At 35.4% G+C, this 13,938-nt stretch overlaps 1 protein-coding gene across 1 annotated transcript in view; it reads left to right on the forward strand.

The window, feature by feature from the left end:
- The window catches only part of Pof1b (POF1B, actin binding protein), a 67,604-nt gene that overhangs the window by 46,517 nt on the left and 7,149 nt on the right, over positions 1-13,938 (forward strand). The window contains exons 9-14 of the mRNA XM_026789041.1: positions 4,234-4,326; positions 5,174-5,287; positions 6,289-6,441; positions 6,729-6,848; positions 8,932-9,060; positions 9,930-10,012. Coding sequence (XP_026644842.1) covers positions 4,234-4,326; positions 5,174-5,287; positions 6,289-6,441; positions 6,729-6,848; positions 8,932-9,060; positions 9,930-10,012 — 692 coding nt within the window. The remainder of the gene's footprint in view (positions 1-4,233; positions 4,327-5,173; positions 5,288-6,288; positions 6,442-6,728; positions 6,849-8,931; positions 9,061-9,929; positions 10,013-13,938) is intronic.

Consider the following 13,938-nt stretch of genomic DNA (forward strand, 5'->3'; position numbering starts at 1 on the left):
CTCCTTTCCCAATTCTAACAGTTCTTGTTATCTTTTTATTGGCATCTGTTGACTGATTTTCCTTATCAACTTCAGACTTCTCTTTTGTCTTTCAGTGTTTAGTGAGTCTAGTCTAGATGGAAACCTGAACATTTTGTTACTGTGTTATGAAACTCTGAGTCTTATTCAGATATTTTATTTTAGAAGGTCAACTCCTACAGTAAAGGATCAGAGGAAGTAAGACAGTTTTTATTACTGCCAATTGGAAGTCAGCATTCTTATAATTGGCATGTTCTCATATGGTAGGATGGAAGGCTTAATGGTATTAAGAATACAAGAGAGCTTGGAGTATCATTTTTGTGATGTTAGGATGAAAGTTTCAACTCTGTACTCTGCTTTTCCTGACATGAACCTAGTAAATAGTGTTGGTGTATTGCTTTAAATCTTAATCATGGCAGACATATGGGCTCATTTATCAACCTCTTATCCTTAGATGAGATAACAGTCACAGTTTCCCCAATCCTACCCGATGTGGTGTTTGGTTGGAGTCAAATTGTTATTGTCTAAAGTTTCTTTCCTTGTTTGTTTTTTTCACATTGCTAATTTTTTCTTTCGTGGTCATAGCTAGAGACAAAGTTTTTCATAACCTTGAGCCTTTAATATATATTGGTTTTTCGAGACAGGGTTTCTCTGTGGCTTTGTAGCCTGTTTTGGAACTAGCTCTGTAGACCAGGCAGGTCTCGAACTCACAGAGATCCGCCTGCCTCTGCCTCCCGAGTGCTGGGATTAAAGGCGTGCGCCACCATCGTTTATGTATCTATGATTTTTCAGTCACAATAAGAATATCAGGAAAATATATTTCGCTTCCCTCTTTGCAGAAGGTGAAGTTTTCCCTTAAAACTTTCACATTAATTTTGGCATATGGTATCTATCTAAAAACTTGTGCATTTCTTTTACATTTTCCAATTTTGTGGAGTACAGGCTTTTGTAGTAAGACCTAATGATTATCTGAATTTTTTCAGTGTCTGTTGTTATGTCCCCCTTTTGATTTCTGATTTTGTTAATTTGGGTATTCTCTCTCCACCTTTTGATTAGTTTGGATAGGGGTTTGTCAATCTTGTTGATTTTCTCAAAGAACCTGCTCTTTGTTTCATTGATTCTTTGAATTGTTTTCTGTGTTTCTGCTTTGTTGATTTCAGCTCTCAGTTTAATTATTTCCAGTCTTCTTCTCCTCCTGGGTGAGTTTGCTTCTTTTTTTCTAGAGCTTTCAGGTGTGTTGTTAAGTCTCTAATGTGAGCTTTCTCCATTTTCTTTATGTGGGCACTTAGTGCTATGAACTTTCCTCTTAGCACTGCTTTCATAGTGTCCCATAGGTTTGGGTATGTTGTGTCTTCATTTTTGTTGAATTCAAGGAAGACTTTAATTTATTTCTTTATTTCTTCCTTGACCCAAGGGTGGTTCAGTAGTTGACTGTTCAGTTTCCATGAGGGTAGTATTGTTATTAAATTCTAACATGGTGATCTGATAAGACAAAGGTGGTTACTCCAAGTATTTTGTATCTGTGGATGTTTGCTTTGTTACTGAGTATGTGATCAATTTTAGAGAAGGTTCATGAGGTGCTGAGAAGGTATATTCTTTCCTGTTTGGGTGGAATGTTCTATAGATTTCTGTTAAGTTCATTTGATTAATTATACCTGTTCTCTTATTTCTCTGTTAAGTTTCTGTCTGGTTGATCTGTCCATTGGCGAGAGAGGAGTGTTGAAATCTCCTACTATTAGTGTGTGGGGTTTGATGTGTGATTTGAGTTTTAGTAATGTTTCTTTTACATATGTGGGTACTTTTATATTAGGGACATATATATTTAGGATTGAGACTTCAATAAGCAAATAAGACTAATTTATCGTAAGAGTTTTCTCTCATGCAAAGTCCAAGGCCCTCCCCACTATACCCAGGTTGAGCAAGGGTGTTTTGCACTCTCTTAAGAAAGGAGGGAGGCAGGGAAATGGTTGTGGAAGGAGTGGAGGGAGAGGAGGAAGTGGGAATTTGTATTGGTATTTTTTTAAAGTAATAAAATTTAAAAAGTGAGAACAAAAGAGTTGTCTTTCTTTGAAATGAGTCAGTTCCATCTATCCTTCAACACTAAAGTTGATTAGTATTTTGCGAGCATGTTATGTTAAAAACATTGACAAAGGCATAGAACTTTGCATGTATTTCCACAATTTCAGGATTTATTGGTTAATAGTAAATTCATATGTTATGTCAGTAAGTTGACTGTACATCAAAAATTACCCCTGATGGCCATTGGAAATGGCAAGTTCTCTTATTCAAGTCTTACTAATATTAACACTCATCTTATGCATTTTATGTTACACAATGACAAATAGGATAAAGAATTGCTAAGAATTATTAAATTAATAACCATTAAAGAGACTACAGGATTCAAAGAAATTTTCATAAAAGCTTGAACAGTGCACTCATAACAAATGCAATAGGAGCCATTGGAGGTAGTTAGGTAAGACATTTAGGAACCCTATCCTGAAGGAATTTTGCAAGACAAAAATCTCTTCAAGACAAACTTGGTCCAAGGGTAGTCCACATGTGGTCAACTCATCTAATGTCAATTCTAGTTAGCCATGGCAGGAAGGTAGGGCCATCATGAACTGCAGTTCTGGAGTCAGAGCTGAAAATTTCTCACTTGTTGATTTCATGATACATGTATCACAAGATCTGATGATAATAAAATAAGTCTCCACACATCAGTGTTAGGGTTATCTCCTTTTATATGAATGTTGTACCATTTATTTGTCTGGTGTGTATGATAAACTTTTTGGAATTGTTTTTTGCTTTATATTGTTTTGAAATGCCCATATTCCCATGTGGTCTTCATTTAATTTTATTACATAAGTTCAGAGAAGATAAGAGTCAAATTGCCTAAACAGATTATTTTTTAGTCTGTGTCCCATGGTTCTTACTGTGTTATTCATTTCCAATAAATAAAACAGGAAGTCATTCTGCCTTGGGATTTGTATTCAAAACTCAGCATTTTGTTCTTAGTTCTGTTCCTTCGTCTGTCTCAACAGCCCTGTGTGATTTTTGAGGGGCTGGGCAGATGAATCACTGTTTGCCCTAGTGGAGAACCAGTTTTGATGTCTCAGCACTCACACAAAGTTAACGTTCAGTAACTCCACCTTCAAGACATGTGATGCCCTCTTCTTGCCTGCCTAGGCATCAGGCCCTCATGTGATGCCTATCTATATCACATACAGGCAAAACACTCCAACACATGAAATAAAATGAAGACACCTTTGAAAGAAGTAGCAAATGGCCTCTGGGGCAGGGGATGGAAATAGAATCACTCGGTGCAGGGTACCGCCTGAAAACACCAATTGCAATAGCTTAGAGCAGAGCACACTGTACTCCACATAATACTTTCTTCTTCCCACCACGGGCAGAACCCATGCCCTTTACAGCACACTTAGGAAAGTTCATTTTGTGGCTTGAAAATTAAGTGTCTCTTCTCTAAACATTTAAGCAAAGAATGAAAAGAAAAGCAAAATTCGATAATAAAATTGTGCTGTGTGAAGGAGATGATGCTTTGTTCATACAAAAGAAAAAAAGAAAAAAATGTCTTCCAAAGGCGTAGTTGAAATCTTTTGAGGAATACTGCTTGGCCTGCTTAAGAGCATTATTCAGAAAGTTCTTTTTGTTTCTGTGAGTGCGGGGGAATGGGAGGGATTACAACGAGAGTATATGGGGGGGGGGCGTCTGAAGGGTGGAAAAGCAAGGAAAAAGGTGATGTAATTGTATTTTAATTAAAAATATGTGTAAGATTCTGGGTATGGTGGCACAGGCCTTTAATCCCAGAATTTGGGAAGCAGAAGCTGGTGGATCTTTGGGAGTTCAAGACCAGCCTGCTCTATCTAGAAAGCAAGCTCCAAGACAGTCAGGGCTACATAGTGAGCAACTTTCTCTTTAAAAAAATGTATTAAAAATATCATTTCTTTTTTCCTTTTTTTCAAGACAGGATTTCTTTGTAGCTTTGTAGCCTGTCCTGGAACTTGCTCTGTAGATCAGGATGGCCGCGAACTCACAGAGACTCTGCCTCCTGAGTGCTGGGATTAAAGGCATGTACTACCACCTCCTGGCTAAAAATACTTTTAAGTGTTTTGTAGGACCAGGAAAAAAGTATGTTTGCTTGTGTTGCCTATTTTGAAACATTAGCAAAATAAACCATTAACTGCTTTCTTCCCACAGATGAGGGGTATGTCTGATAAGTCACTGAGACTAGTGTTGTCCACATTTAGCAACATACGGGAAGAACTCGGACATCTTCAAAATGACTTGACAGTAAGATTTGTTTCGAGATTTCTTTCCAAAATGTTTCTGATTCTTAGCTTTCTAACAGAAATCAAAACATTCAATATACTTTTTAAATGTATTACAACATTACAATATTACACCTACCTAGACACAAATTATTTGTGAAATAGCTAATTAGCATTGAAAGATGACAAAAGAACTTCCCCACAGGTGCATGAGTATATATTGACATGCACCAATCTTTTAATTTACCACTAAAATAATTTAGTGCTTAAAGCCAGAGTTGCCTACAAAATTAAAACAACCGTAGTCATTTAATAAAAATTCCCTTCTTTACTGTAATAATAAAGCGTACTTTGAATTTCTCTTTAAATAAAACAACTTGAAAACCTCTTCCTGCCAATACTTAACCTTTCATATTTTCTTATTTTAATTGTACTTTTGGTACCATCAGGTAGAACATTCTGAATGCTCTCTTCACAGTGAAAAACACCTTGAGAACTTTGGAGCACTTTTTTCCTAATTTTCTGGTTTGTTTCTGCATCCTCATGAGTATAGTTGAACATTAATTTGAAAATTGTCCACCTGCTGGGATTAAGAAGTCTTTGTAGATTGAAGTAAGACATAAAAATGATTGAGCACTTTCTGCTTCATTGCACTTAGCAGTAGCCAATCCATCAAAACAGCCCTTCTAACACATGTTTTCAAAGCTTGGGTTTTTCTATCTTAGCTTTTGCTTGACTTTGAAGAATTCTACTTTTTTAAGCAGTTACAGATGAAACAAGTGTTATTTAAATTTTGCAACATAAACAAGCCTTTGCCTGTTAACAGTTTTATATAACTCTGAGTCCTAATAAGTAATTTATGCCTTTAGTCTCTGGAAAATGACAAGATAAGACTTGAGAAAGACTTGGCATTCAAAGAAAATCAAATAAAAGAGTATGAAGAACTCTTGGCATCGGTGAGAGCAAATAATCGCCAACAGCAAGTAAGTTGATGTCTTTTGTAGTTGATACTGTAGATTGATAGCTTTCCATATGCACAATTACTGGCATACTGAAGTTCTAAGATACAGTTCAGAGAGTTTTAGTGTGATGGAACACTTTGTTCACCTAAGAATTGAACAGCTTTGCATATTTTTTGTGTGTTTTTGTTTTTTTTTGGGGGGGGCAGGTTCGAGACAAAGTTTCTCTGTCACTTTTGTGTCTGTCCTGGAACTAGCTCTTGTAGACCAGGCTGGCCTCGAACTCACAGAGATCTCCCTGCCTCTACCTTCCGAGTGCTGGGATTAAAGGCATTCAACACCACCGCCCAGCTAGCTTTGCATATTTTCAACAACTGAATGTCCTCTCAAACAGACACACACACCAAACAAAACCTGGCAACGTTTTGTGTTATATAGTATATGCAGCACACAGTTCTCTGTACTTTGGAGCAACATGATTTGTCACTGAAAGTCGATGTTGACTCATTCTTTTAATCTAATGCTATGTTAATGGAAAAAGAAGCTTTGTAGATCTTGTTTGTTTACTGAATAAACAAGGGAATGAACTCTATGCACTTTTATACTTGACTGAGCAGAGATAAATCTAACCAAACTCTAATGATGCCCAAGAGTTTATTCTCTCTTTTTTTTTCTCATGGCTTTCCCAAAGATTTTATAAAGTTGATATTTTTTTACCACGATCAAGGGCATGATTATTTTAGTGACTATTAGTATACTATAATGTGGTCAGACTATCATGAATATAATAATAAATTTGGACACTGAAAATTTTATGTAAATGTTTCTTTTTACTCAAGTTACGCAAATAAGATTAGGGACAATCTTAATGTTTAGTATGATGTTTAAAATATCATCTAAAGGCAAGAGTCTCGAAAGATTCAGTTTGAAACATTTGCTTTATTTTTTGCAATGAATCACTTAAAAGGCCATTTCAACTTTAAAATCAAAATGTATTTTCTTATGGACTTGTGTCTTCTTTGCAGCAAGGACTTCAAGACTCAAGCTCAAAATGTCAGACATTGGAAGAAAATAACCTTTCTCTTCGACATACACTATCAGACATGGAATACAGACTAAAAGAACTAGAGTATTGTAAACGTAATTTAGAGCAAGAGAATAAAAACCTTAGAATACAGGTACTAATCTTTATAGTATTGTCCTACTTAACTAATTATAAAGCTATCATTGTTAACAGAATATACAAACTTTACCATGTGAAGTACATTGACTCCTTTCTGTTGACCTTAAATGAAAGTTTTATCATGCTGACACTTGAACTTTGTCAAATAATCTCTCAAGGTCATTTTTATTATTTCAATGTCTTATTTAATCACACAGTATTCATGTAATAATAAATACTGAAGCTAATATATATTTCCTTCTTAACAATTCAATTACAGACAGTTATTTTGGTTTTGTACAGGTCTCTGAGACTTGCACAGGCCCGATACTACAGGCTAAAATGGATGAGATTGGCAACCATTATATGGAGATGGTAAAAAACTTAAGAATTGAGAAAGACAGAGAAATCAGCAAGCTAAGGGTATGTTGATCCTACATTGAATAAATATACATGTCTATAGAAACTTTTTTCAACAAAAGTGATGCTTGGACCTTGAGAGGTAACTGAGATTTTTAATCATGGGGAGCAGAGTTTGGGTCTGATCACCAATGTAACAAGCCAGTCAGCCTTCAGATGCCTGTAACTATAGCTCTCCAAGATCTAGCTCCCTCCTCTGGCCTCCTTACACATGCATGAAAAGAAAAATTTTATTAAAGAAAATGATTTTTATCACCATCAGCACCACTGTAGGTTAATTTTTCTTCTCAGATGTTAAAAAGATATTAATTTCATTACCTTGATTTTTATTAATTTTTAACAATTTATGTTTAGGATATGGGTGGAGGACCCTTCATAAAATGGCATGTTTACTCAGAAAAGAGTAATATTTAAAATTATGCAGCTAAGAGCCATAGTTTATCTCAGTGATTACAAATATTTTAGTTAACTTTCTTTAATTAAATAATTACATACCAGCCAGTCGCATGCCTTTAATCCCAGAACTCAGGAGGCGGAGTCAAGCAGATCTCTGTGAGTTCTTGAGATCAGCCTGGTCTACAAGAGCTAGTTCCGGGACAGGCTCCAAAGCTACAGAGAAACCCTGTCTCAAAAAAAGCAAAATAAAAATAATAATAATTACACCATTTCCCCCCTTTCATCCCTCCCTCCAATCCCTTCTGTATATATACCCATCCTTTGCTTTCTCTAGATAGCCTGGCCTCTTTTACTTTAAAATGTTACTATTACATATTTTTTACAAATGCCTAAATACATAAATACAACCTGCTCCGCCCATTTAATTTTACTTGTATGTATATAATTTGAAAGTTAAGCATTTGATATTGAATAGCCAATTAAGGAATCCATCCCTAAGGAAACTTATTTCTCCCACTCTCTGCATTCTGTAGTTGCCTACAATTCTTTGGCTATGGGTTCAGCCTAGTGAGATCTTCCATTTCTGTGTTAGCATGTCTTTTGGGGTTATACTTCTTCATGTCTTTTTTAGGCAGCCATATTGTTGAGGCACCATGGGTGAAATTTCCCAGTCATTTCTAGAAGGTCAATCTCACAGCAGATTTATAGGTTCTCTGGCTTTTAGAATCTTCCTGCCCCTACCCCACCCCATTCCTTTCATGATGCTCCTTGAGATTTAGGTTCAGGAATTGTGTTTTAGATATATCAATTGAGGCTGGACACCTCATGATCATTTGCTCTCTGTGTATATTGGATTTCGTCCATCTATAATTTACATCAAAATTAGAACATTTGCAAGAATATAGTATGTTGCCTTATCATTCCATGCTGAATTGATTTAACTAACCCTTAATTTATTGTGTCCTAAATGTAGTCAGATGAATTTGAATATTTTAATGAACAAAATGGCCAATGATTTTTCTCATCTTATATCAATGAAGATTTTTCTAAAATAAATTAAATGAAACTTAATTTGTTAATATATCTACTGATCATTCTGAAATTTCTTTCACTGTTTTCCTCTTTTCCAACCTAATGTTATTACTAGCACTTTAACCAAGCAGCTTCTATTTCCATATATGTGGAACTGAGAAAGACAAAATTTGTGATTTGTATTTGAGCGTCTTTTCTTTTGAGTTGCAGCCATTATTATGTTATTCTGGATTCCTTCTGGGATTCATTTTAACTCTTTTGAAAATAATGCTTATCTCTCTGGGATTCTGTGAGAATTCATTTAAGACATGCATCACGAATCATTTTGTGAACTGAAAGTTACAGCGTAACATTAAGATTGAAGGTGCCCTAATTAGTGTTTGAAGAAATCTGAAATGCCTATTTTCTTAGCTTTATTTTATTGCTCTGGCCTAAAGCAATTGCTTGTACTTTAATTGTAAATATCAAACACAAATTTTTAAAATGAGAAATTTCTAACTGATATTTCAGATTATATTTTATATCAACAAAATTTGCTACACATTTATGGAAATTGATACATTATTTTTCATTTGATGACGTGGCATAACTATACTTCACTGGAATTATATGTTTTTTAAAAATCATTATAATAAAATTCCTATTTCTAAATCCTTAGTCTCAATTAAACCAGTACCAAAAGGATGTTTCCAAAAGAGAAGGAAGTTGCAGTGACTTCCAATTCAAGCTTCATGAACTAACAAGCTTGCTAGAAGAAAAGGATTCTCTTATAAAGCGTCAATCAGAGGTAAGAAGAAGAGGAAGATACATGGTGAAGAAGAATGGTACAATAGGTTCTGTAGAATAAATACTTTCCATAGATTAAGAAAGAAGACATTAAACTGCAGGGATGGTTCAGTTGTGAAAGACTAGACACTTAGAACATCAAGGAAAGGACACCTTACAAAGACATACTTTACTAAACATGAGAGGACATATGTGAATAGTAAGATTTCCACTTGAGAAATAATTCAACGGAAAGAAAAAACTGAAGTTAAAGGAAAAAGATTGGTGTTGTATTTTTACTATTTCTAAGATATTTAATTTATATTTCATTAGCAGTGAAATTACTCAAAGCCCGTGATCTCACTCCTAGGTCATGAACTAATCTTTCATTAAGGTACTATATTATATGAGCAGCAAGTAGCCCCAAATCTGTCATACAATAAGAACTAAAGGAACTATTAAAAACAATGGGCTAATATTTTATTGCTGTTATTTAGAAATGTCACTTGCAGTTTTCTGTTTGGACTCTGCATCTACTTCCTTATTGAAGTTTCATCATCATCATCATCATCATCATCATCATCATCATCATCATCATCGTCATCATCATCATCATCATTATTAATTAGCCTAACTTTAAACTGTTCAAAACAAAAGCAATCACATTCTCATACTGAGAGAAACATGTCCAATAAATTGTTGATATCCTACCTCATTTAGTGGGGTTCTTCAAAGGCATGTATAGCATTTTGGTTACTGTGGATCAAGATTAGTAGGATTAAAACATTTTATATAAAAACAATCAGAAGAAGTGGTGGGGGTTATTCTTAGTAATCATATTAGCTCATGTTTATATTTCTATTTAAAGAATCATTGTGTTTTCTTTGTAAGGAACTCTCAAAGTTGAGACAGGAAATATATTCATCCCATAACCAACCCTCCAGTGTTGGAAGGACAACAATCACCACAAAAAAGTAATGTATTTTAAAATGGCATTTGAATGTGTGATGTTATTATAAAATTTAAGTTGTTGTTCTCTTAGTTGATGTTTAGATCATTATAAAGAGGTTGATTTTTACTCATAAGCAATTATACTGAAGAATGGATGTTTAGAAAAGGCATTGCTACCATAGTTAGGATAATTGTGTATTATAGCATAATTAATAAAAACACAGAGACAGAAATTGGGGTTCAACCTGAAAGTCAGAAAATCAAACCAGTCAGCCACTGGCTCTTACCTCTACCTCAATCCAAAAATGGTGGTCCTCCCTCCAGGAATTTCAGATTGAGACCGTGTGTGAGAGCTGTCTCCTCCTGCTTTATATTCCACTCTAGGGCTGGAATTAAAGGCATGCACCCCTGTTGCTTGGTTTTTATGGCAAACTAGTGTGACTCCTGGGATTTAAGGTGTGTCATCACTGCCTGGTCTGTAAGGTTAATCAGTGCAGCTGTTTTACTCTCTGAACTTCAGGCAAACTTTATTTATTAAAATATAAATGAAATATAACTACGGTGTATCATTTATAAAATGTTAAGTACTAGAGAAGTAAAAATAAATAATTGGTTATTATGTATGACTATATGTATATGACATTATACGTATCATGGTGCATGTATATACACATATATATGAAATCTATATATTCTTTAAATAGATTTCTATTAAATTCCTTTCCCCTTGCAGTTGGCTAGTTTTTATGGTAGAATATTAATTTTATTCCACTGATCTGTCTGCATTTATGTCATTGTCACACTACTATTATTCCTATAGGTAAGTAAATCTAAAGCAGGAATGCTGCTCTTCAAATCATTCTTGCCTACATTATTTTTCCTACTAGTGGACTCTTGCTTTTTTATATGAATGTTAGGTATGTTTGTAGAATTATGTAGAAAATGTATTTGTACCTTGTTAATTTTCATTACATTTCATATATATAATAGTTCTTATCAACATCTTAAAAAATAGTAACTATTCTAATCCACTTGTACGGGAACTTTTAGAGTTAAACTCTATCTTTAATTCATTCTTTCCTCTCCAAATTCTTTATTCTTTTGGTTGGAGTATGTGCAGATCTTATGCATATTGTCACCTTTATTGTGACTTCATATGTTTACCTGCCCTGTTTTTTGGGAAAATATTTTTTTTTTATTTTACCGACTACCTCTGATTCCAAAGTCAATTCTTTTTTCTCTTTTTTTCTAAATATATATTTTATTTGTTTTACAACCCAACCACTGTTTCCTCTCCTGCCTCTCATCCCTAATCCCTCCCCTCATTTCCTCTCTGCTACCCATCTGCCCTTCCCCAGCTCATACTCTGTCTCTATTCAGAGGGCAGGGCTCCCATTGTTATCAATCAAATATGGCATACTAAATTGATGAGGCAACCCAGTATGAGTATGAGGGTCCCAAAGCCTGCCAAAAGAGTCAAAGATTGCTCCTGCTCCCACTGTTAGGAACCCCCACAAGAAGACCAAACTACAAAATTGTAATATATAATCAGAGGGTTTAGTTAACTTCCATGGAGGCACCCTGTTTGCCAGTTCAGTCTCAGTGAGCTCCTATTAGCACAGGTAGTTGAATCTGTGGGTTTTCTTGTGGTGTCCTTGACCCCTCTGGCTCCCACAGTCTTTCCTCCCTATCTTCAGCAGGATTCCCCCGGAGTTCTGTCTAATGTTTGACTGCAGCTCTTTGCATCTGTTTCTGTGAGTTGCTACATGAAGCATCTCTAATAATGATTGGGCTAAGCACTAATCTATGAGTGTAGCAGAATATTATTAAGAATCATTTCATTGCTTTTTTCCAGTTGTTTTCGGTTTTATTCTAGGTCTCTGGGTTATATAGCATCTTGTTCCTGGCCCACCAGGTAGTATCATGGATGAGATCACTCTTGTGGCATAGAACTAAACTGGACCAGCCATTGGTTGGCCACTCCCATAATTTTTGAGCCACCTATATCCTAACACATCTTGTAAGCAGGACAATTTGTAGATTGAAATTTATGTGACTGGGTTGGTGTCCCAATTCTTTCACTGGATGTCTTGCCTGGTTACAGAAGATGGCCAGTTCAGGGTCCATATTCCCCACTACTAGGAGTCTAGAAGATATCAAAAGATGGAAAGATCTCCCATACTCATGGATTAATAGGATTAGTATAGTAAAAATGGTGATCTTACCAAAAGCAAGATTGATTCAATGCAATCCCCATAAGAATTTTAACATAATTCTTTACAGACACTGAAAGAAAACTAACTCATTTTATATAGAAAATCAACAAACCAAGGTAGATAAAACAGTCCTGTACAATGAAAGAACTTTTGTAGTTATCAGCATCCCTGATTTCAAGCTCTACTACAAAGCTATAGCAATAAAAGCTGCATGGTGTTGGCACAAAAGCAGACAGGTGGATCAATGGAATTGGATGAAAGTTTCAGATGTAAATTCATACACCTATGTACATCTGATATTTGATAAAGAAGCCTAAGTAAAATAATGGAGGAAAGAAAGCAAGCATCTTCAATAAATCATGCTCGTCTAAGTGGATGTCAGCATATAAAAGAAAGCAAATAAATCCATATCTATCACTCTGCACAAAACTCAAGTCCAAATAGATCAAAAGCCTCAACATAAGACCAGATACACTGAATCTCACAGAAGAGAAGGTGGTGAATAGCCCTGAACATGTTGGCAAAAGATACAAGTTTCTGAACAGAACACCAATAATGCAGGCACTAAGATTGATAATTAATAACTGGGACCTCTTGAAACTGAAAAACTTCTATAAGAAAGGATACCATCAATAGGACAAATGGCAGCTTTAGACTGGGAAAAGATTTTCTCCAAGACCACATAGAGGGCTGATATCAAAAATATATAAAGAATTCAAGAAACTAGATACCATCAAACCAAATAATCTAATTAAAAATGAGATACAGTTCTAAACAGAGAATTCTTAACAGAGTAATCTCAAATGGCTGAGAAACACTTAAGAGATGTACAACATTCTTAGCCATCAGGGAAATGCAAATCAAAACAACTCTGGGATTCCATCTTACACTTGTCAGAATGGCTAAGAGTAAAAACACAAGAAACAGCTCATACTGACGAGGAAGTGAAGCAGGGAGAACACCCCTCCACTGCTGGTAGGAGTGCAAACTAGTAGAGCCACTTTGGAAATCAGTATGTGATTTCTCAGAAAATTGGGAATCGATGTACCTCAAGACCCAGCTATAAAACTCCTAGGCATATAGCTAAACGATGCTCCATCTTACCACAAGGACACTTGCTCAATTATGTACATAGCACCATTATTTGTAATAGCCAGAAACTGGAAATAACATCGATGTCCCTCCAGCAAAGAATGGATAAAGAAATTGTGATACATTTACACAATGGAGCATTAAAAACAATGATATCATGAAATTTGAAAGCAAATGAATGGTCCTAGAAAAAAAATCATCCTAAGTGAGGTAGTGCAGGCCCAGAAAGGCAAACATGATATGTACTCACTTATGAGTGTATATTAGCTGTAAAGGATAATCACACTACAATCCACAGACCCAGAGAGACTCAACCACAAGGATTGCTCAAGGGCAGACACATGGATCTCCATGGGAAGGTGAATACAAGAGATATTATGGGTGGACTGGAGTGGTTAGGTATGTGAACATGAAGAATCAGATGGAGGGAGAGAGTACTGAGAGAGACAACAGAAATTGGGGGATATCTTGAGGATGAGCTAGAAACCTAGCACAACCGAAATTCCCAGAAATCTATGAGGTTGAACCTAGCTAAGCAAGCAATTCTTTTCATTTTAAGAGATGCTCTTACTGTGCAGCCCTGGTGTTGTAGTTACTTTTCTGTTGCTGTGAAGAGACAGTGGCCAAAACAAATTTTATAT

This window comes from Microtus ochrogaster, unplaced genomic scaffold, assembly GCF_000317375.1.
Source record: "Microtus ochrogaster isolate Prairie Vole_2 unplaced genomic scaffold, MicOch1.0 UNK13, whole genome shotgun sequence".
NCBI lineage: Eukaryota > Metazoa > Chordata > Mammalia > Rodentia > Cricetidae > Microtus > Microtus ochrogaster.